Genomic DNA, 27,267 nt, shown 5'->3' on the forward strand with positions numbered 1-27,267 from the left:
ACTTTACTACTTGATCGGAGCAGTAACAAATACTGAAACACTGTTTCAACAGAAAACATAGCATATTTCCCAATAATGAGGTTACTGCTGTGCCCAGTGTCTTACTAACTTTGCATTTCTTCACATCTAGTTGAGAAATTCGGGAAAAACACACTTTCTCACCTGAAAACTAATTATGCTGATCTCAATTCTGCATTAAACCATGTTTACTGCTTAAATTAGCAGCTGGAATATCAATCTATAATCTATGGAACAAATTACAGCAGCAACAGTGGCTTATTAGGACAAGTTATTTTTCTTGCATCCACGTTACTTTTGATGCATAGAGAAGATGAATACACTACAATTATATGGCCATTAGTGTATAGCCACAAAGGAAGGCAATTATTAGGCCTTCTTTTTATAGTGAGTGGTGTCAAGGACAGGGATGAAGCAGCATTTATGCGTGAGAGTGTCTGCATCTGAAGCTTAGTGATGCATATACTTGATGGCTGCAAACACACATTCAGTTCATTATTACTTTCACTGATAATTTCCAACAACATGCAATTCATGCATGCACACAAACATGTGCATATTATGTCTCAAATTTAGGCTTCCCACACGGAGTAGAGTCACTAATCTGCAGCATCACTAACAAACCAAAGTCAATACCACAGGTGTGGTGCACACAGATGAAAAGACAAAACGAAAAACCTGCATTCACCAACACAAAACTGTCTTAGTGGTTCAAAGGTCCACAATCCGTTCAGTGTTCTCAGTGAAGATGGGATACTGAACTGAATAAACATGATCTGCATGTTTTTACTTCTTAAGATAAGATAAGATACCTTTATTAGTCCCACAAGGGGGAATTTCTGAGGTTAAAGCTGCCTTTAAACTAATAGCGATCACACTATGTAGTGCCAAACATCTAACACTTCATCTGCAGAAATCAGAGGTCCTGTTTCATATAGGCTTAATTGAATACAGTCACTATAATGGCATGATTCATAATAAGCACATTATCATAAATACAGCAGATCCAACTCTACAGGCACACTGAAACAGTAGCTTGTTAGTTATAGAGTAGCTACCCATAACCCAAACCTGGTTTGAACACCAGCAAATACCATATTGTATCAAATAATACTAAAAACTTGCAATTTAGACAAAAATTGCAATTATTAGGATAAAAGTAAGGCAATTTTCTTTTATTCCTTTCCTCCAGTTTAATTTGTTTTTGCAACCAAAGCCGCCAAGCCCTGCTGACTTCACATGAAACACAGGTTTAAGGTAGCTCAACACTGGCTTCAGCCAATCCTTTAAGCTATAGTCACACGGGCCTACTGGCAGTCCCGAGCGACTGGTGGTTATTCCATGCTAACTGCCAGTTGCTTGGAAAAAATGTATATTCCCCAGCTGATTATTGAGTAGTTGCATGTGGTTGGTTGATGTTGATGGCGGAAATTAGTCAGAAACAGGTGACTAACGCTGCAGCACTGAAAACATCCTTGCTTTACACATTACACAGAGAAATAATATTTTGTTACACTGCTATGACGATGAGGCACAGCTCTACCTCCCAGTTAAATTTACTAACCTCTTCTCAACCTCACAGTCTGTCTGCCTGATAGTATGACACTGATATGTGGATTTATTAAATTAAAGTCAGATAAAACAGAAACTCTTATCATGAATTCAGACAAGCTGCATCCAAACATTAAGTTTCCCCTTGGTCCCTTATCTGTCCAGGTAAAATCCGCTGTTAGAAACCTGGGTGGGTTATTTGATTGAGAAACATATACATTTTATCTGTAAAATACATCATTTGAGCCAAAATAATACAATTACCTAATACACAACAGACAGTCAGGTGACTAGAAAAAATACATAGTTTAGTAAAGGTAATTTATGAATGATAGCATCTTTCTGTGTTTGAAACCATTAAAGACATTGTAAAACTTTATTATAAAAATATTGAATATTGATGTTATACCATAACTGCATCCACTCTGAGGCTTCTCTTTCTGTTCAAAGTCACAAAAATACAGGATTTGTTACTAGTGTCACATTTTGACTGACACAACAATGGGGTGCACCAGTGTAATATTGTCAGATTACTAGAGCAAACATGTTCAGGCTGATACTCTGAGGGCACCGAGAATCACTTCAGACAGAAAATAGGTCACACTGATGCATCTCTCAGGAGAACAGAATACAACCCCTCTATTTTCCTGCATTTTCACCAAGACACGCCATCTGCATCAATCATTTCTTTAAGAAAACTGCAGACACGCAGATGCTAGATCATCCTAAATAAACAGGAGCATGCAGAAAAACGACTCATCCTGCACCGTGCTGCAAAGCACTTGGCTCTGCTGCTGCTGTCTGTCACCTCGGAGAGTCAGCAGAGGAGGGGCGAGCTGAGGACAAGGCCCTGCTGGAGCGCTAAAAGGGCAGGTGCAGCCAAGCGCTAAATGAACTGCTTGTTTTAGACACTCTCCATTGCATCAGCTTTTTGTGACAGCTTGAGGTAAGTGCATTGAGGATGACTTCATTGAAATTACTTTTTGGACAGAAGGTAAATGCAGCGGACTGACTTTGCAGATCAGTCAGTTTGTGTGTGTGATGCAGCTTTGAATGGGAATATGAGCTGGAAATTGTCTTACACTGTGCTTGAAACTTTAGAGTGACAGCTCACTGTTTTCTCAGTGTATAACTTTGCTCATTTGTCTTCTTACAGCCACGTGCGAGCAGAAACAGACGTGTTCAAGGTGTTTTTGCTACCTGGGATATGACCACTATCCGTCAAGATGACATCAAGAGTTGCCAAGAGAGAGAAAAGAGAAGCAATAAAAACTGTGGCACCAGATTTAGTTTAGGACAGATACAGTGAATCCTGCATGTCAAAACAACATTTTAAACAGCTCCACATGACCAGATCTGTCATTAGAGATGAATTTGTGAGAATATCGATTCAACCTCAAATCTACAATGGAAAGAGAAGCGTATAAGGCAACGGCAGAATTGGTATTAGAAACACTTGGAGAAACAAAATGCATATAACTCAGTACATATGAGCCATTATGGTGCTAAATTCAAACAATTAAGTTGTTACTTGTGTTGCATGAGTTCTTCAACTATCTGAATGATGGGGAAAAAGAAAGAAATCATCAAATGTGCACTTTTCCTGAGCCCTTGTGCTACAATCAGCTGATTTCAGTTAATTTGCAGGGAAGATAAAAATAGTAGAGCAGTCTACAACTTTTGAGGAGTGGAAAGATAAAAACTGCTTCCATTTTTACTGCACTAAAAGGGAACATTGACTCTTTGCAATCATCAGCAAGGGAACTTTAACACAAAGCTACGAGTGAAGAGCTTGCAATGCAATGCCAAACCCAGAGAGGCAACCATGATAAACAGTCAGGCTTGTAGTACTGTAGCCTCAGTTTCTACAATAGCATCACCAACGCTGTAGTCAGAACCCGTACATTTAAAAGAGTGTACGTGTCCTCATTTGGATAGGGATTTGTGTCTGTGTGTGGGCATATAGCCTCAGCCTTTTATTGTTAACTGGTAATTGTGAGACAATGCATCTCGGGCCATGTTGCAGAGTAACACAAAAGTAATGGGACAGGAACAAGTAAATCATTAACGTAATGTTGTAAAAACTAACAAAGTTAGTCTACTGCATTACACATCTGGGTATAGTATCAATCTTCAATGCCAATAAAATGCCATCACTTTTTATATTAAAACATGACTCTTCACAAACAAAACAAACCTCCTTTGGGGAGAGATTATCTGTGATATAATGATAGGATGGCATAAATGCAATAATTTGACACAAAGGAAATGCAATATAAACCACAGACAAGAGGGTAATTAAGATTAAGGACGTTAGCTGGTTAAGTAACGACTCACCCCACATTAACACTACATGCCACTTTGGGAGCAGCGAATGCAGCAACACTGACAAAAAGCAATATTAACTACATCATATTTGACCTTTCTATCATTTTTCTACTATTTCCATTGTTGCCATTTATAAACTCTATCTATGCCAAAGTAGATAAACTAGGAAAATTAAAGCTGTGTAAATTCAATTAACCTGCTTCAGTCCCCCGGTCCTGGTACAACGCATGCTGGCTCACTGTCACGGGAATATTTGAATTTTATTTTACTGGTAACTTCTGTGATTTTACTGCTGCATAAAAAACCATCTTGTTTCTACTTTCTATGAACATAATCAACCAAAATAAAAGGAAAGAGAAGGCTTAAAAAGCATGGCCTGTTTTCCCACGGCTCAGCTGGTCCAAAGCAGCCATGCATGGTCAATATGGCACCAAATGTTAACTCTGCCAAATAATTTTCTAACATCAAGACCGTGGGAGCATTAAAATCCCCACTGAGCTCTCGATCACTCGTCCCTGTTTGACATCTACCTGCTGTGTCACATCTATCACTAACAGGCCAATTACCACTTTATGCAGAGCAAGACAAGAGGCTGCGGAGATCAGACCGTGAAGACACACAACACAAGTCATTAACCGTGAAGTGTTAAAATAAAAACAGGTGCTGATTAAATCTGCCTGGGTAATTGTGGATGTGACTAAGTGTTGAGAACTACTGTAACATGAGCACTAAGTGTGATTTTTTGCTGGGTGATCTTCATTTTTCTTTGAATGAACGCCTCAGAATAGCAGACTCATTCATTAAATATTTGGGGGAGTGTCGCCCAAGTGACCCAGGTGTCCCCAAGTGTTACTTTCAACAGCTGACGATCAGCACCACAATAACAACAAAGCAACACAAACAGCTGCACTGAGAAACAGCTCCCTGTACCTGCACACCAAACTCAGAGTAGCAGCCAAGTAAGGATTTTTCCAGCTTACATTCCTGGGGATTAAAGTTTTTTTCCTTCTTGCAGTGGCTCAGACTCAAAAATGTGACTTTAGTTGTTTTTTGATGGCTTACTCTGATTAATCCGAAGCGTCTTAGTTTCTCAATTTAAAGAGATGAGTCACGCCGTGCGTTGCCTGGACGTGCTTTTAGTTTCCAGCACTTGTGATGATGCAAATTCACCTGCACCTCGCAGGCTAAAAATACCGCATTTTTTCCCCTCATTTAAAACCAGCACCTATACTCATCTCACTCGGGCTGCCACGTTAGCTGCGATCGCATGATGACATCTGTGCAACAAAGATCTCCTGTAGCTCTTGCACGAGCAGCTGGGCTGGCAGCATTTTCATACTGAGGTATGCAAGAATCGCCGAGCCGTTAAATCGTGCATCTCAAAATCAGGCACCTGACCGAGGCTCCTGCCTCTTACGCCTGTTCATTATAACGGGCTAACGTTCACCTCTTCGCCTATTCGGTGAGCCGGTGTGGAGAATCACTTACACAGGATCAGTGGGAGCCGAATGACCGCCAGTCACAGTCTCTTTCACGTTATTCCAGATAATGAGAGAAAGACGCGGAGGGGATGCGCCTCTGCAAGTGTAAACTTCCGCGACACCTGTCCGTCTCCCAGATACTTTTCCTCTCCTGCCCCTCGGTTAGTCAGCTTATTGTGTTTCCACCCCCCATCACCACCACCACCCCCAAAGCAGCGGACGTAGGAACCGCTGAATGGGCGATCACGAGGTTTGTATTACACGGAGGAAGAAGGAGGAGGGAGGGGAGGACGCACTGCGAGGGAGGTAAGGGATTGGCACCCAAACCTTGATTCTTCCCTGGTGGCGCACAGCGTGAACTCATATTTAGGGATGAAATTTTCGAGGTTGGAGAGAAACTAGTTGGGCTGTGTCCGCGCTTTGCTGACGCAATATCACATTTCATTTTTCTGCAGGCACCTGGGCATCCCGAGCTCCAGTGTTGGCACTGATGCTCATGCATGGGGAGAGTTGGGGAGGAGGCGCTGTGTTGGCTGACTGCTTCATTCACAAAGCCATTCACTGTGCAATTAACCAAAGAGAGGGTGAGGCAGCTCGTCCCAAGTCTCTGTCAGATGGATCAAATCGTTAGATGACTTCACTCTTGCAATGGTCTGGCTTAATTAACTTTCACATAAGTTACGTAATGCATTAATTAATTAATTTTAAAACCCATTTCAAGAAAAAAATTGAATATAAATTGTTTTTCATAAACAGATGGACTTTAGAAAATCATTCCAATTCCTGCGTATCCATTATTAGTCCTGCCTTGTGCTCTGCCAAAGCACCAGAGCACTAAAACCTGGCTGCTTGTTCTCTGTATTAGTGCTCTGTCTTAAGAAATGCTGACACTAGTGCCTCACAAAAACAATTTCTGGGCTGTTGCCCTACATGCTTTTTTGCAAAATAAAGAGCTCACCTAACTTTGCAATTACGGGCTACTTCGCCTGTATTATAAATCAAGCAGTGCTGATGCTTACTTTATTCTAAGTGTAATTAAAGATGCTGGATTTGCAGCAGATGTTGCCAGGGCAATTTTTCAAAGTCATATTTTATCGCACATACTAAACCCTGTATACAAATGCAGGCCATTTACCAAAAGGGGAAATAGAGGTAGTCATTTATTAAAACATGTGCAATTATTGATGGAGATACACAATATAAGTTGTTGTTTGTTTGTTTTTTAAGAGTTGTGCAATTCTGACAAGCTTGAAAGTCAATATTCATTCATTCTCCAACACACCCTGAACTCTATTAAGGAGGCCCTTTAACACTTAGATACACTTATTAGTCAAATATCCTTTAAGTAGTTCTCCAGGTTTCTTGAAGAAAATGTAAAGTTCTTCTCTGGATATTGGCTGTCTTTCGTTCAGTTCTCTGCTAAGATGATCCCACTCTGCTCTAATAACGTTGAGACCAATCCATGACTGATAGTGCTTTTTGTGTTCAGGTATGCTTTTACTGCGTTGGCACTGTGTTTGGAATCATTGTCATCCTGAAAGGGAAGCTGTTTTCCAATCAGACGCATTCCAGTGTTGCATTGTGGATCAAAATCTGATAGTACTTTTCTGTGTTCAGAATTCATCAATTCTGACATGATCGTCAACATCACTGGCTGAAATACTATTGTAACATTGATACTAATTAGGTTTATTGACACCAAATCAGCCCCAAACTATGAAAGAGTTTTACAGATGGCTGTAGACACTCACTGTTGCGTCCTTCTCCTGGCCTCCTCCGTACCTCTGTACATATTGATGAAAATTTGAACCAGAAATTTCACATTTGGGTTAATCACTCATAAAAGCTGTTACCACTGATTTTTAGTCCAGTACTTGAGTAATCTGGGATATCGCAGCCTTGGCTTCTTGGCTTTTTGATAGCCACCATTCCACTAAGAGCATTTCACCGGATCAACTGAAAGTCCAGAGCATCTCTCAAGTCCTTTGTCTGCTCTTTGATGGATGTCCTTTTTTTATTTCTTAAGGACATGACTATCAAATACTGTTTTACTGCTGTAGACAGTTTTCAGGCCTTCCACTTCTTATTTTGTCTTTCACAAGTCCAATTTGCTTAAATGTTTTAAGGATACACTGAACACAATGCTAAGATATGCCAAGTTTTTGTCAAGGTTTTTGGGCATGACCTTGTTGGCACGAAAAATTATCCCTGTCAGATTGTGTTAACATTGGAATTTCCCTTGATCTAACCAAAGAATTGGGAGAAAATTATGTGTTTTTAGTAGCAACCGGCTACTAGTTACAAAGTTCTCGAAGGTTTTTGCTAAGTTGTCTGTTACATGTAGAGACAACACTGGTTCAGTCCTTGAGTTAGGTGCATTGTTGATGCTTGAATGATTCATAGGTCAGTGTTAAGTGGCTTAACAAGCAAAACTGGTGAGAATGGTGAAGTACAAGAGCTCGACTGAGCGTGAGTGAAAAAGCAGCCAATGTCCAAAGAAGGACTGGAAAGACCTTGAGAAATCCTGGAGAACTATTCCTCAAGACTTGCTGCAGTGGCAAGTCTCTCTTTAATTATACTTATTCAGACTTTAAAATGGGTTGTGAATGTCAAAGTGTTATGTTTTTTGCATATTCAAATGCAACTAAGGACCTAAACTGGACCCAAAGACGCAAACTGGAAATGTGTGTAATTAATTATTCTAATTAGAACCTCAATGATTTTTAAAGGATAATTTCCAGGCTAAAAATAAGCCAGACGTTCCAGCTCCAAGGCTGTGATAGTATGGCGATGCATTAGTCCACATGGCATCTGCAAAAGCTTAATTAACACTAAACACTATATACAGATGTTGTACAGATAATGTCTTTTGCAGAGAAAGCCTTTTGGCACGTTGAGACCAGAAATGTTGAGGAGCTGAGACCCAATTAAAAGCAAGAATGTGAAAACGTATTATTTTTATAACAGCAGATGCTCAAATGCTCACAGATGATGCTAAAAAAGAGTAAAATAGAAACATGCCGCAGCTTTTTTGAAATGGGTTGTTGGCATTAAATTAATTCTGACCATAAACTGGAAATATCATTAATGTCAGTTATTCTTTTGTTACCTTCAAACTTATTACTTACCTTCTGTTTTGAAATAGATAATACTGCAGATAAAATTATAGTAAACAATATACCATTAAACCATATAAAGTGCATCACTGCAAGACCCCGGCGTATAAATAAATGGACTTAGCAATTATTTCTAGATGGTCACGGTTGGGGATTATTCATTTTGCTTCTTTAACTAGAGTGAATATGACTGCATGCCTGATATTCAGCGGTTCACTTGAAACCAAGCGTGCTTGTTATGGTTCAGTGCTTATTGCTTGGAGATTGCTTTAAATAACTTGTCTGGCTTGTTAAACTGTGGTTTTACTTGCTTTGTCTGCAAGCTTTAATTACACCATGGGAAGCAAACATGTCTAACAAATATATTGAAACGTTCTACCTGTGGACTATTATAACAAAGGTGAGGTAGGGGGTGCTAAATTGACTGTGTGTAGAAGTTCAGCAGGATGGCCAATTCTCTGCATAACATAAACTGCAATTATCTTGTAATGGGGATGCAAGAGTCAGTTAGTATGCATATCACAGGGATTAAACTAAACTGAAAGCAGTCAAGGAAGGAGGTTGAAGCATGGAGACTCCCAGTACTATTCCAGTCTGGTATTGTGGGTCACTTAGTATGGAGCTCCAGTGTGAAGCTGAGGGTCATTCTAAGGTTTCACGTGCAAAATCCTCTGGTCGTAAGCACATGTAAAAAGCTTATTAAAAGCTTTACACTTTGGTAAATCTAATGTGCATGCTTCATGTTTTGCTGCTGAATCACTCTCTATATGACCCTGCATTTACCTCAAATCTGAGGTGAGCAAAGTCGGTGAGCCTGGGGTGTTTTAGGTTGTTAAAATGTCCTGTTGAGAGCTGCCATAAGCTCATCATGTTCACAAGTGGGAACTGTGGGAATGTTCGTGCAGTCATCTTCTACAGGAGTTGTGTGAACGTGCAGTCAAACAGGTAAAGCCTGCTGAGGAGTTATGGCTGAAGTGGAGCAACGGGGACGGCAAAGCACACCCCCCTTCTATCCATGTCACATGCTGAAGTTATAGCGTTCATGTGTGCACAAACGCAGCTGTGTGTGGGTATTATTTGCTGTGACAGTCATGGTCTTTATGTGTTTGGAAGCAGATTATAGCTCCACATTCTCAGCGATGGCATTTCAGGTTATTGTCCTCTGAGGGCTTCGCTGCACTGTATATGATCTCGTCCGTTGGCAAATGTCACCCTTCAAAACCACATAAATGGTCTGTGAATCACAATCCCATTTTTAGCAGGCAGAATGAGTTGATCCAAGACTGTTTTGTCAGGGAAACTCGTAACTTTTTTGGGGGTGGAAAACACAACAATTTGTACTATAAGTGGAAGTTTACAGGCACAAAACACTTACCATTGTGAAGCCTACCCACTAGGGAAAAAATGACAGGGTGTTAACCATCTTCAGCCACCAGGGGGCCTTTAAAATGTAACCTCACTCAAGTTATTACTATAATAATATAATAGCATAGTTTATGAAGATGCAAACCACTATGTTTTTTTAAACAGGTCATTTAAAAAAAACATGTTTTTCACATACAAAAGCTTCACAGATTCAGAGGTGGTGATGTTCTCGAAACAACAACCCCATGAGTGATTCAGTGGCACTACACAAATCCCTAAGATTAGCATCTTCTGTGATTCTCATCCAAACATTATTATTTTTACTGCTTATCCATTTAGATAAGTGTAAGTAATAACAGTAGTAAAAAGAATATGATTTATAAATTCATGTCTTTATTTGATTTATCTGTCTGCTGTTGGGCTTTTATACCCAGTGATGCACAAACAAGAGTTACATCATTCAACTGCAGAAAACCACAATACAATATAAATACAAAACTACAATAAACACACAGACATTAGCTCAATAAAGATATGCACACAATAAACACAATATTTAATAAAATTTATCAAAATGACTGCAGCTTTACTTTACATTTAAACCAACCTTTGACCTCTATTTAAAAAGAGTTAATAGACGTAAAAGAAGGAATCAATTTCATTTCTGTTGGAAGTTTACTTCATAGATGAAAAGCCTTTATGGAGAATGTCCGAATTTAGATCTGCAATGTAGTATTTTACAGTCTGCACAATTTCACATGTGCTCGGTAAAAAACGCGGTGACGTCTGTGCATCCAGGAAGGCAGCAGGTGCGTGAGATGTACTTACATAAGAGGAAACGGCTTTTGCACCTGCGACAATCACCAGTCAGGATATCCTCAGTGATCCATATATTGACCTAAGCCTGTCTCTGTGTCCTCCGGGTAACAGAGGAAATATCCTGCTCCTGTTGACTTTACTCTATGAATTAGTTTTACCTGGGGAAGCTTTTCCATTTGGGACCACTCGTACAGTAAATTACTCTCGATGCTTGCCACCAAACATGGTGGTTTCTTCTTCCACGAGACATTTCAGAGGTCATTTAGAAGCTGAACAGAAAGGCAGCCTCACAATTACTTTGATGGGAGATTGCTTAAATAATCCACTTTCCTCCAATGTAACTGTCCTGGAAGATCAGAATATCAGTTAGTTCCAAAATTGTGCTTTAATCTGGCTGCTCACTCAAGAGCAGGACCTTTGCAAAGCAATGTTGAATGAATGTGCACTTTATGTTTGCATAAAAATGGAGAGCATGACTTTGCAGGAGAATATCTCTTGAGTAGGAGATCAGCAAGATGTTGCACACCAGCAAGTAAGATGCTTCTCGATCTCAGGAATATAATTATTCAAAGCATTTAGGAGCTGTAATTGCTTCATGTATCTACGTAAGCGTTAAAGGCCTAAAATACTACAAACCTCAGAGTATTGGATCAAAGCTCCTGTTTAATCCCCATTATATTTTGTGTGTTAAACCCTCTGCAGTCTAGCTCCTAAAAGGATCAAAATATTTGCCTCCTCTCGATGCTTTCGCTCACTTTACTTCCTTTCCAACATATAGTGTCTTGCGTTAGTCAGTGACGAGGTGGAGGTGAAGCCTCTGCCTACTCAGCATGACTAATTGCCCATAAGTGGCCATTTCAGTGCTGGAAACAAAGCATCGCAAACAGCAAACAAACACTGTGAGTCACTCTGTGCATTGTGGTTATGCACTGTGTGGATTAAATGGAAGAAAATGTATTTAATCTTGTAAAGAACAGACAAAATGTGAGCTTTTTTAACGTTTGATATCTTTACAGCTGATAAACAGATAAATGGATTTGGCATTTTTGTGGTTGATGAATACTTTTTCTTTTTTGTTAGAATTCCCCGGAGTGACGGAAGGGAGTCATTTCCCCTGTTACAGCTAATAAAGCACTAATTGCCCTCTGGGTTGGGACGTGAGTTATGAGCAGGAGTTGAGGTAAATCACTTTTATAATGGAAAACAACAGCCTTCCCTTCTGGTTACACTATATACAACTCAACCAGTTAGCAAGTTAGCAGTAAAATACCTTCAGAAGAGATACTCAATGAGGCTGATTTTGAAGACAGGTTAGCAGAAATGCAACGGAACTTCACATGGCAAAATGATTTAGATTCAAACTCTTACTTTAAGACGCCCCCTTTAGCCTCCACTAACCCCAGACTAATTCTTTTTCCTTCTACTGTTTAGAAACCACAACATATTGACAGTCTGGTCAGTCTGCTCACAGACTCTATTAGTCACACAGCACATAAGCCTGCTAACTCCCCTCCTTTCCTGTGTTTATTTCACAAATGTGCATGAGTGAGAGTAAATTTGCCAGCCACTCCACTTCCCAGTTTGCTTGCCAGCAGTTTTCTCCAGCCAAGTTGAGCCACAGCTGTTTACAAAGAAGGTGTTTCTGTTGCTACAGCCAGCCGGCCTTGGATCATAGGTTAGTAGCACTTATTAATGCACACAGTACATGTAACACAGACATGGCTCATGATTATTTTCAGCAGTCGTGCACCCGTAGCAACGATGAAATGTAAATGAATCAATTATCTAACTTCGTCTCATTTTGTGTTTTAGCCCAGAGATACAAAACTTTCCACAAATCCAAGCTTTGTTATGCAAAAACAAACTTAAAAGACACTGATAGCTTTTATTTGTATTTTTTCTGGCTTTTATTTCGGCATTTTTCAGCCCACTTTAGTGGTTTTGGATTCCACAGCTTTAACGTCTCAGTTTGCTCTCACCACTCAGATCAATGAATCTTTTACAGACCAGCTATATCATGAAGTGCTCTCTGAGTAACACTACTGACTTTGTGCATGTGTCACATTTTTTATTTTCAGTTTCAGGGGTATTCTCCTCTATTCTCAGGAGAATAGAGGAGGAATAGGTGGTATGAGTGAACTGTGGCACATTATAAAATGTAAAAATCGCAGGAGTTTCAGGGGACGTGGCAGGATTCTTCTTGATGGCAGTACTGAGATCCTCTGTGTAACAAAATGAAAGATTATGCTATTGCGGTCCAATTACAAGCAACAGGTGGCTAAACTTGACTTTGTTTTACCTTCTGTGACAGGCTTGGTTGAAGCATTGACCAGGTACAGACTCCAGCTTTACTCAATGTGTTGTGCAACGATATTATGGGAATATTACACAGCACTGGCCTGAACCTGCCGAGGAATAACAGTTAAGGATACCACATTAACCAAAAACAAAGGGCATTGCTAATCCAGTGTCATAATAACAACAACAGAAATCATACACGCGTGTGACTTGTGACAGAAAACACAATGGGAGGGGCCCCTTTGCAATGCCATCACTGTGTTTACTGCCTAAAAAGCTAGTATCCAGGTAGGTTAAAGGTCTGCTGAAACCTGTGGGGAGCCAGTCCGGTTGTCACTCTTTATCTGGTTGTCACCATATCAGGTCTTATATGTCTAAAGACTATTAAGCTTCCAACACCACATCCAGAAAAAAACCTGTTCTTTATGGATCCATATTTATGTAATAAAGATGCACTGTGACACTAATTGCTCTCCGATTATAATAGGTAGCCTAGTGTCTGTAGTGCTCTGTGTATGAGTGTGCAGCTGGAGAGGCTAGTGGAGTGGCGTGCATGTGAAACCGAAGCCCATCCACACCTTGCCTTGTCTGCTCTCTCCTCTCCTCAAAGGCTTCAGCCCTCAGCGGCATTTGTGTGAATCCAACTTCTTGCCGCCATGGTAACCAGAGCAGAGAGAGGATTGGATATAAATGAGAGAAAGTGAGAGGGCATGACCCGAACATCACACAGTCTCCCATGATGCTGTGTTTAGTATTCCGGCTGAATGAGCAGTGCTCACTCTGCTACAGTAATAACTGGACAATTTGGACTTAATTATCACCTTCCTACTTACTTCATTGTTTTAATAAGATACAACACTGATTATAGTATGACCGTGTTTTCATGAATCTTATGATCCGTCCTCGGTCTCTTTTACACGATGCTAATTGTGCAGAATTATGTTGCAGCAAATTGTTTGAATTTTACTTTCATAAATCATATCTGAGCTGATTTTCTTGCATGCTTTTGCATGATGGGCAGGATTAGTTCATTTCTGTGACTCTGCATTATTACATTATCAAACAATCAAAATGAATGAAGAGCAAAGTGCAAGTAACAGCAAAAGTAAGATAGATAAAATTGTAGATGTTTGTCTTTTGCCACATTTGTTCGGAGCAAGCGTTGCTGAGTCTTTGAGTGCAAGTAAAGAATGATGTAGGAATGCAAGATGAGCACAAAGAATTCTCATTTCTGTGTGAAGCGACTGAATCAGAGTCTTTTGACTGAGTTAAACTCGTACTGTAGAGGGGTTTGTGGGGGGGGTTTGTTGTAGTTTGCAGGAATTTGGAACCAAAAGCAGACTCTATAGGCAGGTGGGTTTAACATAAAGTTCACCTTTAATGGTGAAAAAAACAACAGACCAAAATCCAGAGAAACAGAATATGTAACAGAATTCAAATACAGGGATGGAGAGGAACACATAGGAGACAAACACATTGTGACAAAGATAAAAGGAAACTGAAGCTAATAAAGAAGCAAAGGCCTAACTACGGGGGAGGTAACAGCTTGGTGCACAGGTGGAAGAATCTGAGACAAGGTGCTACAAAATACAAGGAACAAAAGACTAATATAACATAACTAGAACAAGAAACACTTCGCACAGGGACGAAGACTGGACAAAGAATTACAGGGCACACCAGGAAAACAAGAATTTAACTCTTATCCTCATCCCATCCTGAAATTAGCGCTTTTTATCCTGTTTTCCTCCCATCATTCCTAACCAGTGACAGCATATGGCTGCCCTCCCTGAGCCTGGTTCTGCTGAAGGTTTAGTCCTGTTAAAACTGAGTTTTTCCTTCCCACTGTTGCCGAGTGCTTGCTCAAAGAGGGGTCATTTGATTGTTGAGGTATTCTCTATTATTGCAGGGTCTTTACTTCATAATGTGAAACTCCTTGAGCTGACTGCTCCTGTGATTTTGGTGCTATATTAATAAAATTGAACTGAATAAACTCTACAACATATCTATGTTCAAAGGAAACTAGATCAGAAAAAAAAACTAAGAAAACCTAACGACAAACCTAAAGCTACAACCATAAGGAAGGTAACCAGGGAATAATTGTTAAACAGAATGTAAACCCAGACACTCAGATCACTGTAAATACAAGAAATCAAAAAGTAAATCTCAGGAAAACTGTGACAGTTAATTTGCCCTTCATGAAAATTATTTTTCAGGTATTGCTGTCTTAAATATTTCACTAAAAGCCATGTAGGCTGAAAACAAGCCTATTATTTTATTTAATGTGGAGTTTTTTTGTTTTGTTTTTTTTGTTTTTAATTTATTTGAATCATCTGTGTCAGTTGTTTTTATTAGTCCAGAAAGTTTGAATGAAAAAGTCAGATCCTAAGGTGGATCTTATTTTTTCAGTTATTGAAAACAAGCAAAAGAGGCCCTCTCGTGTGTGTGACACACTTAGAGGTTGGCATGAGCTGTGTCATGAATCAAAAATATGACTTCTGTGGATTTAAAAAGCATCTCCCTCCTGTTTCACAAAGGTTATGAAATCCTTCCTCTTAAAACTTGTCATGTCTTATATTTTCCGACTTTTTGAAAATGACAACTAATTATAATGTGGCATCCATAGCTAAAAGAGTAAATTTCTCCTTCAGCCTGCCTGTCAGGGAAGAAAAACAAAGTGGGAGGGTGCTTATCCTGAAAATGTCAGTGCACACATTTACTTGTTTATACTAAAACTTAAAAAAATCCCCTTTAAAATAATCAGAAAGTGCTTTTCAGCATCCTTATATTTGTATTCTGTTTCAAAATGCAAATGGGATATTTTCCTGATTTTATGGGCTAATATCTAATACTTTTCTACTATTTTAAAGCCACACAATACATGTATGTATATGTGTTAAAACATTTGGGACGTCATGTTTCCACAGCCCCGATGACATACCATTTAACCGACTATCCACACAATTAATATTTTCTGCTCCTGTGAACAGAACCACACAGAGATGGTACAGGTGTGAGACTAAGGGCAAAAACTCTTGCTAACTAATGATAGTGTATTTAAGATTAACTCAAAGAGTTGAGATAAAAGGAAAATCCAGACTGTAATCAGTCTTTGTTCAATGACAAACACACAAATTGCAGCACAGCTGTGTTGTTTTTCCTGAGCCTCATCTTTGGCTTCCTCTGCACTTTCCACATGATAGCACTGAAAGCCTCACTGCTATTCTCTCCCTCACACCTTTCACATAGCTGTTACCAAAGCAGCAGCACACAGAGAGGGGAAAAAAAATAAAAAGACGACAATGTGCTGTAGAGGAGTATTGATTCGCAAACAGACCTTAAGGTTGTTCGCTTGTACAGAGAGGTGATGGATGGAATATGAGTTGCAGTCTCTCATTTCTCAGCAGAGGTTATAGTTACACGGCCCTGCACTAATTATACACACACGGAGTCCATTCATTAGCGTGCTACACGTACGAGATCTCTTCGTGAGCGACGTATCTGCACAAAGCAGCAGAGACACGCTGCTTTCTGGTGCATGCCTAAATGGAGGCTAAATGGCGGCATGAAACAAACAAGCTTCATCCTGGTGAACAAAGAGGCTAATTTATTATTGTGTTAGAGCTTCATATCATCTGAAAGCATTTGCTAGTTCAGAATGGGCGTTTGGAAGTTGACAAGACAACACACCAAGTTAAGTCAGTGGTACCTTATGTGACAGAAATCTCTGTTATTTTACTAATATTTGGGTTTAAAAAGCTGTTGCCTGCTGATTTTCCTTTAGCTCTGGCAGAAACCTGAAGACCTTGTATGCACTTCACGGCGGTGCAGAAAGCATGAGGAGGTCTGGGTTGTTTCTGTGTGGCGTGTGCGTGGGTTTTCACCAGGTGCTCCAGTCTCCTGAGCCCCTGCATGGTGGGCTAACTGTTGATTCTAAATTGACTGTAAGTGTGGATGTGAGCGGGTGTTTGTTTTTGTGTTAGCCCTGTGACGGCCTGGCGACCTGCCCAGGGTGTAATCCCACCCACTGTCAGCTGGGATATGCTCCAGTCTCCCCATATGGAGTGTTAGCTTTGGTTTTCCTGTTTCATTGAGACCTGAAACACTGGGGGAAAACACTTACACATTCATTTTCTTGCACAAAATATTTAGCTGAAGCCCACAAAGGGTTAGCTTAGCTTAGAATAAATACTGAAAACAGGAGGAAATACCTCCTTCAAAGGCAACAAACTCAGGCAGTCCCTGCCAATGGCTAAGAAAGTTTGCCACATAACCCCGTGACCCCTAAAACCACATCTTGCTTTTAAATACTGTTTTTTATATAGATTATACAGACCACATTTATCATGTTAAATGCTGAGCTTTATAAGCAAGGTGAGCACTCTTTATGCTCTGCTCAGCTAATTGCCTCCTAAAATAGGTGCAAATTCATGTAAATCTTAGAAACGTCTTCTTCCTCCAGACTTTCCCTTTAGGGGTCACCACAGTGAATGACCTTCCTCCATCTGACCCTGTCTCCAGCATCCTCCTGTGTCATACCAATCCTCACTACATCCATGAATCTTCTCTGTCCTCTTCCTCTATCCACTATCCCTCTTCTGCCTTTCCTTTACAAAGTTAACTTTGTTTTGGGGAACAAAGCAAGGAAATATACATCCCAGAAATACTATATAAAGAAATCTTATAGCTGTCATAGTACAAAATCCCTCATTACAGTAAAATAACTTTAACTTGGCTTACCGTTAGCCCCATTATGTCAATAATCTTTGCATTTCAGCAGAAGGAACACTCATTCTAATAACAGTTCACAGCCAAGTCCTGCTGCTGTTGACATCATTACAATGCAGTGCTGAACACCATAACAAAACTATAAAGGCCAATTTTCTGAATATCAAAACCTGGACAATAAAGTCACTTGGATGGATTAAAGGAAAATGTTTTATAGCACTTTTCACAAATAAAGCTGTAAGAGTCGACCTTGCAAAGCATCCATTACCTTATGAGTCACTTCTCTTAATCCAGATGTTGTTACCTAAGTCACATTTTCTGTTTTCACTCATCTGTCACGCTGCTGCCAGTCAGTTTGGTTTCTTACCGTCACTCGCACGAAAACACATTTCTGCAAGTATTTATATCACAAATTACCTGTCGTCAAATCCATGGTTAAAGACACGGGGACACTTTGTGTACAAAATGAGTGTTTTTTTTCCCCTACAAGGTCAAAGGCTGCTCCCCATAGCGCATCATCACCAGACACAGTGACAGCAGCTCAAAGCAGAGATACCGATGAATGACACTCCCTGTAGGGGAGCAGGAAGGGGGGAGAAATAGAAGTGGTTCTGCATAGCAGTTTTACATACTTAACTTTCTGAGATGCTTTAAAAATAGTTACTTTAAAGCTGAAAGCGCAGAATGAGTAAAAGATCGTGTAGACTTAAATGACTCTCGCCTAATGTCTTTGGCCACATTGAGGTTTGTTTGATTTAAACTTGTAATTTTCTCAACATGTTTTCATACACAAAATCACCTGCTGTTTTAAATTAAAGCACAAAGTCTGATTCCCATTAGGAATGACAGCAGAATTAATTACCCGGCTTGTCGAGCACCATGACTGGCATGTTTGTCCGCCAGCAGACTTGTGAGGATTGACTGTCGAAGCAGCGCCGGTTACTTTTCTACCCATCTCTTCCCCTTTTCTTCCTGACTAAACATCGCCTTCATCGATTCACATCATTAGCTCGCAGCTGTCTAGCCAGTGGTCTCGCTGAACCTCCTGGGAAAAGGTTCGCAACAACATGTCTTAGGCAGCGCATCTCAGGAAATATAGGAAAGGGAGCTGGAATTCAGAGCTGGGGGATGAAAATAAATAACCATGTTTCATTTTCGCCACTTAAACCGTGGCTCACTCAGAAATGCTCTCACAATCTTTTTCAAGTTGTCTGAGTGAAAAGCTAAATCTTTCACTGATACGCAAAGTAGTATGAGTGGCATGTGGGTTTGACTCGGACTGGGAATAAAATTTATTTGATTTCCATAATTTTCCCAGCAGTGCATGTCCTACTGGGAGACATTTCCTCTGTGAGCGAGCGCCCAAGGCTTGACGACTTTAAAGTAGATTCATTCTCTCGCTCCCTCTCATTTCTTTTCCCCATCCTGTTACACACCTTGACAGACTGTATCCACTCGTGTACAGCTTGTCCCATCATGAGATGCAGTCTTTATGTCTTCCAGCGTTTTACCGGCAAATAAATTCCTGCAGAGAACTGCCAGACCCTTAAAAATGATTGCCAGTTCATTTAAAACATACTTTTAAATTAAAAAAAAGTTCCTGTCTCTGTCTCAAACACTCAAAAAAATAAGAACTCCTCCCAAAACCAGGAAAAAAAGGTATCATGTTTTTTTTTTTATCCACATCAGACAGTTGTGATTAAATCTGATTTGACAGTGTTTAGTCAACACTAGTCTGGAGGCTGAAAGATGAATTAACGGTGTCTGTGGCTCCTGCATATTTCACTGAAAAGTCTGCTGAGGAGTAATTACTGTAATTCCTTAACGGCTCACTGAAGTGTTTGGATCCGTTAAGGAACTTTATAAACAGTCACAGGACATATATGTCCCGAAAGCACAACGAGAGAGAGATGTCTACAGAGCCGGGAGACAAATTTGCTTCATGATGCAGGATTTCTTCAAACTACCACTTTTTTATGAGTTATGTACAGAAGTCTGACAACACAAGTTTCCTCTCTGCGTTGGTGTTTTTTAACACACACACTTTGGAAGCTTTTACACTGCAGCTTTAAGTGGAAAATGGCCTTCATACTCCCACTTGGGTCGGGGTAGCTGGGCAGGGTGGGTGTTTTCTTTCTTTCTTTCTTTTTCTTTTTCTTTCTTTTTTCAAACCAAGGCCCCTCAAGATGTCTGACATGTTTCTGCAGGACCACAGGCCACTGGTTGGCGCACAGCAAAGGCTTGTGGTGGGCTGTTTGTCTGTGTGAAGCTGGCATAGCCTCCTGTTCCCCTGCATCTGTTCCCCATTAGCAGAGCCGAGAGTATAAAGCAGGGAGCTGACAGGAGCTGAGGACAGTCTAGTTCCTGCCTGGATCATGGGGTTTACTGTCTGGCTGTGCGTACTGTGCCTGCAGGCGAGCCTGCTGTCACACGCCTCAGGAGCAAGCCGGGGAGAGCTGTGTGTCAGCGGACAGACCGCAGACGGACAGGTAAGAGACGCACTTCTAATGGATGTGATAGTTAGCAGAAGACAAGGGCATTCATTATGTATCAGTCATCATCTCTGCTGCCGTGACACGACCGGGGTAAGTACAGCCTGTTTGAGCCCATTAAATGCTGTTTGCTTGCTGTTAAGCAACATAATAACCAACTTTTAACGCAAATGAAACTGAAAAGAACTAAAATTATTAGGCTCGTGTAAAGTAAGCGTGCTTTAAAAATTGGTGATACGTCTCTAATGTTGCGTTGAGGTAGATTCGATTCCAATTTTTACTATAAATTTGAGTTAAAGTACAAAACTAATAATACAAAGTAGCTGTTTGTAGTCTCTTTTGTAGAAATAACCCATATCTCCACTCACTGAAAGCTTTTAAAATATGTCTAGCACATTTGTTACTGTTTACCAGCATTTTCTCTTATTAAATATGAAGAAGCTTTGGATTATCTCATAAATGGAATAAATGTTTTTAAACGTTTGCACTTTAAGTAAAAGTTCCATACTTGTTTCATTTGTTTCTGCTCAGACACAGCATGATTAGTGTTTATATAATAGTTTGGCCAAAGGAAACCAGTAAGTTTGCTGGAATGTAAGTACGTCCAGTCTGGCTCCTTTAGAAAAAAAAAAGGCTGCTGTGGCGATTATAGTGGCCAAATGTGTTTCGAATGGATGGAGACGTGTACAGTCTGACCCTGACCTGTGGAGACATATAATTTTTTTTTCTTCTTACAGAAACAAACTCTCATTGTAATGGTTTTTACAGCCATAATGACACTCCACCAAAAATATACCCTTCTGTGGAACAAAATTCTTCAGCTCCCCTTTTTTTGGCTTTTCATGTGGCTGCCGCCTGTTAAACTTTAACTTCGTGGTTAGCGTTTTGCTGTGGACAGTCCTCATGTTCTGTCCAAAGTAATCACCCTCATCTGGACAATGCATTTGACATCAGGAGGAGAGAGAGAGAGGGATTCTCACCCACACATGAAAGAGTCTGAGTGGGGAATTCTGTTCCGTGTGATGTAGTTTGCGCCACATATGTGCTCTTCTGCAGCAATTATTTGTAATGTAATTACAGCACACGCAATTACAGGCTTCATATGTGGTGGGAGCTAACTAATACCAGCAGCAGCATCCTTTTCAGGATATATTTGCTGCATTTGGTTTAGTTTACTTGCGTTTCCCTTTTCTCACCAAAAGGCACTTGTGTTTGTAATGGGGTGGTATACACTAAATGCGTAATTTATGGGACTCGTTAGCTCATAATGTGCGCAGCAGCAGAAAACTGAATGGATTGTGGCAGGGTCTGATGAATATCCTAAACATACACACTTAAAAAACATAGCACTTTACTTTATGAGGTCATCAAGAGCCAGCAGATAACAGCTGCAGCTTTATTCTGCTCAGACGTGCTGTCTTGTTTGGTGATTGGAGTGCTGAAAAATGACTTGTTTTGATGAGTTATAACATAAATTATGATGTATTGTTAGATGGGCCAGTGTGGCCTGGTTCTTCTGGGATAGGAGAGTATTTACACACTGTGAAAGTGACTGAAAATCTAATCTCATTCACAAATAATCACGCAGTCATTGTCATCAGTGGAGAGAACAACTTTTGCCAGAAGCCACAGTAACTGAACTGTACTGGAAAATGAATAAAGCATGAGTGTTAACTTTCTTTTTTGTCCCCAGTCAGATGATCAGACGCAGCAGAGGGGGCTGCCCTTACCTGAAGGACTGGTATGTGCCACTTCCTCTTTACCTTCACATCTTATATCGAATTCTTTAGTTTCCTTTTGAAGGAAACCTTCTCGGAGGAGGTCTAAACACAGGGAAACTGCTTTATGGTCACAGGAAGTCCACTACTGAAACAAGATAATGAAAAACACATAGTGGTATAAGAAACTGAGAAAGAGAAGACAAAGACTTATAGAGGGGAATTAAATGGTGTGGAAAGGGGTGGTTGTGACAGGTTCATTTTTCATGTCTCTACGCCAGAATTAGTCACTATGTTTTTGTGTGACTGACCCATTCTAGGGAAAAGTGGTATTTTTGAACATGCTGAGGGAATGTATCTAAGTTTGGCACATACAGGCAAGAATAAAACACCTTACAAAGGACATTTTTGGCCATAAGAAATCATAAGACAAAATCTTGCACAAAATCTAATAGAATAATGTATAAAGTGATAGGATTTCATAACTAAAAAGATTGAGAACTTTATTTTAACAGTAATCTTTCATGTCCATCTATTAAACTACGTCAAAAGCCTTACTACATTTATCTTCCTGTTAAAAGGGAGTTTTTCCTTCCCACTGTCGCCAACTGCTTGCTCATGATAGTGGGGTTTTCTTTCTAATGTTGTAGAGTTTTTACCTTAAAATATAAACCACCTTGAGGCAACTGCGGTTATGAATTGGCACCGTATAAATAAAATAGAACTGAATTGAAACACGAGTTTGGACAGATATGGATATTACTGTCAGTCCACAAGTTGCAGATCTTATTTTAGAAGGCAAAACATAACTGTGTTAATCAATGCAAACTGCACGACTAGATGATTGGGTTACTGATAGAAATGGTAATATGATGTAACTGTCACAGAGACATCAGGCAGTGAACCTGTAGAAACACACTCTCCGCGAGCTCACAAGAGCATTGCAGCATGTGCATCCCTGCAGCTTCAGATATAGAAACAAACAATAATGTATGCATATTGCAATTAACCTTCAGCTCCGAAGTGTACAGCTGTTGTGCCACAGCCAATTGTAAAATATTCCATCCCACAATGCTGAAAACAGAGGCAATCAACAAAATGTAGGTCAACAGCAATCACTGTAAGTACTTTAAATGGCATCGTGAATGATTGCGAGACAAATATTTTGCAGCTAACATAGTCATCTTTGTGTTCAGTGAAATGGAAAAAGAGGAGGAAGTATTATGCTGGAAATGATCTAGTTATTTCCACACTTGTGTAACTTTGTGGTAAATTTGTAACCGTGCTGCAGACTGTGCTGCAGGGCGATGACTCCACGAGCCTGTGCCGTTTATTCCCCAAAGTCCCAAATGGCAAACTGAAACCTGTTGTTTCTCAAAGTGCCAATCCATTTATTTGGAATTTGAGAAGCTTAATAGCAGACTTTATTTTCAGCAGATCGATGCAGGAAGTGGTTGGACCAGTAACAATAATAATGTTGCAGTTTCCTCCTTTCAATGTTGCCGCTTGACTTTAAGCATTCTCAAAGAACAGAGGCTGGATGTGACCAGGAGCAGGATAAGGAGAAAGGGCCAGGCTCACAAACTATCCACTGCACACAAGACTTGACGCACGTTATCACACAGAGTAACAGGAGTTGTTTCCCTCTGTGGTTGTGGTTGTGACTGTCTCATCCTTGTAGGTTTTCTTCAGACGTAAGAGACAGTTGGAGCGGAGAGATCACACCCACCTGAGTCACTCCAGCCTGCCCGGGGCCGTCTCTGTCAAAGGCTTCCCTAAAACTCTCATCCAGGTAAATCGTTCTTGTTACTCACAAGGGAGTCAGAGGGAGAAAAAGCCTAATGCGGGGGAGGTGGTGACTGGTTCTTAGTGGCGGTGGCAGCTGCTGCATGGTCCAGAGAAGCTTTAGTCATAGTGGATCATATGTATATGCTGGGGGAAAAAGAAGAAAAGAAACCACATTTCTTACCAACTCAGTAAAAGTAAAAATGAAAGCATCTGTGTTAGACCAGTGCTTCACTGAAGGGGCGACAGCTGTGAGATGGTCACAGCAGAAGAAATGCAATGTGTGCATGTATGTACTAATCCCTGTGTCTGGGGTTTCTTAGGCTGATAGGTCCCGGCGACACTTGGTTACAGCTGCAAGCAAGAAAAAGACTAAGCGTAACAAACTCCGCCCTGGCTCCTTCTCTCTCCTCAGCAACAACAAGGAAACCACCCCCGTACAGGTGAGTCTCCATGGCAACCTCTGTGCAGAGAAACAGCTGAGGCCGGATGTGCAAGCAGTCATAAGGCCACCTTATATGGTTTTATTGGCTCAGATTGGTGTGCTCACCTGTATAATCTGTCCGAAATTGCTTTTTTTTTTTTCATATCGGGCAATCATTCAGATGGCGGCATTTCAGTTTTTTGAGTGTGAAGTTATAATATATGCATGAAGATGCAGAAATGTACACCGATTTGTCTGGGATCGCTTTTTCAGTTGATCAGAGCGAGGAGACAAGTGAAGCTCGATCCAGCCAAGAGGGGGAAATCGGGTCGCTCTGGAGCTTTCTCTGTCCTCGTGAGTCATTTACAGTGTTTATTATCCTGCACGCTTCTTCAAAAATAAAACTCTGGCGTACTGTGTTTAAACGACATGTCCCTGTGCTCTCCAGGGGGATCCTCAGACCGATGGACAGAGCGACAGAGCCGAATGGAGCACATAAAGGACAAGAACTGGAGAACACACAAAGAAAAAAGTTTCTTGTCATTCTTGCAAAACCTAACAAGGGCCTGCGCACAGTAGAAATGTGTCCAGATGTAACCCCAAAACGTGTGGAGAAACCAACCGCTGACATGGACAACATTCCCAGTAGAAAAACCTCTGTTCTGTTCTTCTTGTTCTAACTGTAAGCTAGCTTACATTTATCAGTTGGTCTACATTTACATGGATACTTTTATATATAGTTTTTAATTTCTAATATATTCCTGCATGTTGTTGTTTTTTTCATCACAAAAAGATCCTATATTAATATTCTTCTTTGCCATTTTGTTGTAACCTATTTAATCACAGAATCCTTATGAAGATTGGGGTTATATTTTTGCAGAAATATCTCCTGTGTTGTTGTATCAGGTTTCAATAAAAGTTAAGAACAGATGTATGGAGTGGAGGTTTTTTTATGTTTAAGCACTTCAGGCTCCACTGGAGGATTGCACACATTGCCCTTTTGTCCCCCCAGATTGACTTGTTATGTTTCTATTCAAATATGAAGGATTATTAAAAGGGGAGTATCAGGTAGGCTGAAATGCCACTAAACCTTCAATTACAGATGGCAAGTGTTAGGTATAGGTACAGGTATAGTGCATTGCTGGCCGTGAGAAGCAGCAGGATAGACCAGCAGGAACCTGAGAGACTCACTGATCCATTAGCATTACAGCAGCCAAGGGCAAATGTGAGAGAGAAAGAAAGAAAAAAATCCAAATGTAGTTCACGCCATCTGTTTCAGGAGTCAGACTTTTTTTTTCTATTTTAATATCTTGTGTCATTTTTAATTCATTTGGCGATGAATGGAAACACATTATGGTCTAAACCATAAATTCAGTTTGAGTGTTTCTGCAGGACGCTGACGTAAAAATATGCACAAATTCACATCTTTTGTGGGCTGCTCCGTATTTTGGTAGATCAGATTTAACAAACACCGGCGTCACTACAGTGAGGAAAGCTATACGGGAATGAGTTAATCGATGAATGAGGGGCTGAAAATCAAAGAAATAAAAATGAAATATGTACAGAGAAAATCCCAACTAGGAGGAAATCTGATGGAGAAAACAAGCCACGCAATCTAAGTGAATAGAGTGACTCATCCTCCTCTCGTTTACTGATCAAAGCCCACAGCTCATGACGTAGATACACGGTGCTTACACTCTTTTTTTATGGTTTTATAGACCCATACAGAGGCACACAACAAAAAAAATGCTATTTATTCACTTGGAATTTTCCCCAAAGCACATAAACGGCGCTAGAAATGCTTCAGCAGCTCGCTCTGGGAAAATATAGACACGCGTAAGGCCTGGAGCCGGTCGTTCAGTCACTGGATAACCTGAATTAGCTGGTTGTGAGGGGCCTCTGTGTCGTTTTCGTCACAACCCACAGCAGCATGGCATCCTGATTTCTCCGAAACACTGACGCAAATTAAGACCAATATCTGATTAATCCCATTTCAGAGCAACAAGACAGACACAGCCCGAGCCGACTCCTCTGTAAACACACAAGCACATAGATTTCTGTGACAGCTGCCAGCAGGATATCATTTGACAGACTGTACCCTTGAGCTAATGCATCCTGGGAACTCCTTATTGATGACCTGATAGAACAAGGGGGGAAAAAGTGTTCTCACTATGACCAGACACGGATGCTTTGAAAATAGATTTCAGCTTTATAAAGTCATTTTGTCTTAATGATATAAATGTTAGTTTGAGGGTGAGTCCACACACTATGCGTCATCGTGTGTGGCCAACACAAAGAGATCCTCGTAGATGTGTTTCAGTCATTCGTTGCGGTGGTGACACTGGTGTGTGCGGTGTTGTTTCCACTCTGCTTTGGCTGCAGTCATCCCTTTGAGAACAAAGCTAATGTTAATCACGGCTAAAAAAAGTTACACAGAAGCACTGAATCTATAGAACTGTGGTGAGAAAGCAGAGCCACATGCGAGATTTTCCCATAAAAGCTCAGTCAGGTTCATGCATGTAGTTTGTGGCTTGCAGTCAACATCTTCAATTTCTGGAAACCACTACGTAAGTATTAGTTTCTTGTTGATGAGTGCACCTCTTCCCAAACAACATGCAATGGGTCAAACACAGTCAAAAGCAAGTTCTGTGAGAGTCTGTCCTTAAGAAAGTTAGGCTGATTTTCATAACAGTATTAACTTCTGTTTTGTTTTATTTAAAGAATTAGGATAGTTTTCATTTTCAATCATACACTATATTGACGAAAGTATTTGCTCATCTGCCTTCACACACATATAAATGTGAGTAACATCCCATTCTTAATCCTTACGGTTCAACTCCTCTGGGAAAGCTTTCCACAGATTTAGAAGTGAGTTCATGGGAATTTTTGACAGTTCTTCCAGAAGTGCATCTGTGAGGTCAGACACTGATGATGAATGAGAAGGCCTTGCTCACAGTCTCCACTCTAATTCATCCCAAAGGTTTTCTATAAGGTTGAGGTTGGGACCCTGTGAAGGCCAGTCAAGGTGTTCCACACCAAATTTGTGTATCCATGTCTCTATCAACCTCGCTTTGTGCACAGGAGCACAAAGCGAGGTTGCTTTGGCTGCAGTCATCCCTTTGAGAACAGGAAGGGGCCACCCCCGAA

The 27,267-nt window shown here is 40.5% G+C and overlaps 2 protein-coding genes across 4 annotated transcripts in view; one reads left to right on the forward strand and one right to left on the reverse strand.

Annotated features, from left to right (window-relative positions):
* The window catches only part of LOC146380209 (rab effector MyRIP-like), a 125,862-nt gene extending 120,361 nt beyond the window's left edge, over positions 1-5,501 (reverse strand). The window contains exon 1 of the mRNA XM_084939139.1: positions 5,386-5,501. The gene's annotated coding sequence lies outside the window, so the exon portion shown is untranslated. The remainder of the gene's footprint in view (positions 1-5,385) is intronic.
* A 58-nt stretch (positions 5,502-5,559) lies between these two features.
* On the forward strand, positions 5,560-25,050 carry LOC146380211 (uncharacterized). 3 transcript variants are annotated; one of them, XM_084939143.1, is made up of 7 exons: positions 5,560-5,628; positions 19,909-20,190; positions 21,887-21,934; positions 23,593-23,703; positions 24,020-24,139; positions 24,394-24,474; positions 24,569-25,050. In XM_084939143.1, the coding sequence occupies exons 2-7, from the start codon at positions 20,077-20,079 to the stop codon at positions 24,617-24,619; spliced, it is 525 nt and encodes a 174-aa protein (XP_084795269.1). In that variant the 5' UTR covers positions 5,560-5,628; positions 19,909-20,076; the 3' UTR covers positions 24,620-25,050. The 3 variants fall into 3 exon arrangements, with proteins under 3 accessions (XP_084795269.1, XP_084795270.1, XP_084795268.1); XM_084939144.1 differs by lacking the exon at positions 5,560-5,628 and adding an exon at positions 8,554-19,822; XM_084939142.1 differs by lacking the exon at positions 5,560-5,628 and having other exon boundaries at positions 8,554-20,190.
* The last annotated feature ends 2,217 nt before the right edge of the window (positions 25,051-27,267 follow it).

The sequence above is a fragment of the Perissodus microlepis genome, chromosome 9 (genome assembly GCF_051167445.1).
Source record: "Perissodus microlepis isolate ML-2025 ecotype Zambia chromosome 9, ASM5116744v1, whole genome shotgun sequence".
NCBI lineage: Eukaryota > Metazoa > Chordata > Actinopteri > Cichliformes > Cichlidae > Perissodus > Perissodus microlepis.

What these genes read in the sequence shown, in the direction of transcription:
- LOC146380211 (XM_084939143.1), top strand. Translation starts at nt 20,077, where the DNA reads ATGGGGTTTACTGTCTGGCTGTGCGTACTGTGCCTGCAGGCGAGCCTG. An exon ending in TGCCCTTACCTGAAGGACTG is followed by an intron (nt 21,935 to 23,592) that starts GTATGTGCCACT and finishes TCATCCTTGTAG; the next exon opens with GTTTTCTTCAGACGTAAGAG. An exon ending in CTGGAGCTTTCTCTGTCCTC is followed by an intron (nt 24,475 to 24,568) that starts GTGAGTCATTTA and finishes TGTGCTCTCCAG; the next exon opens with GGGGATCCTCAGACCGATGG.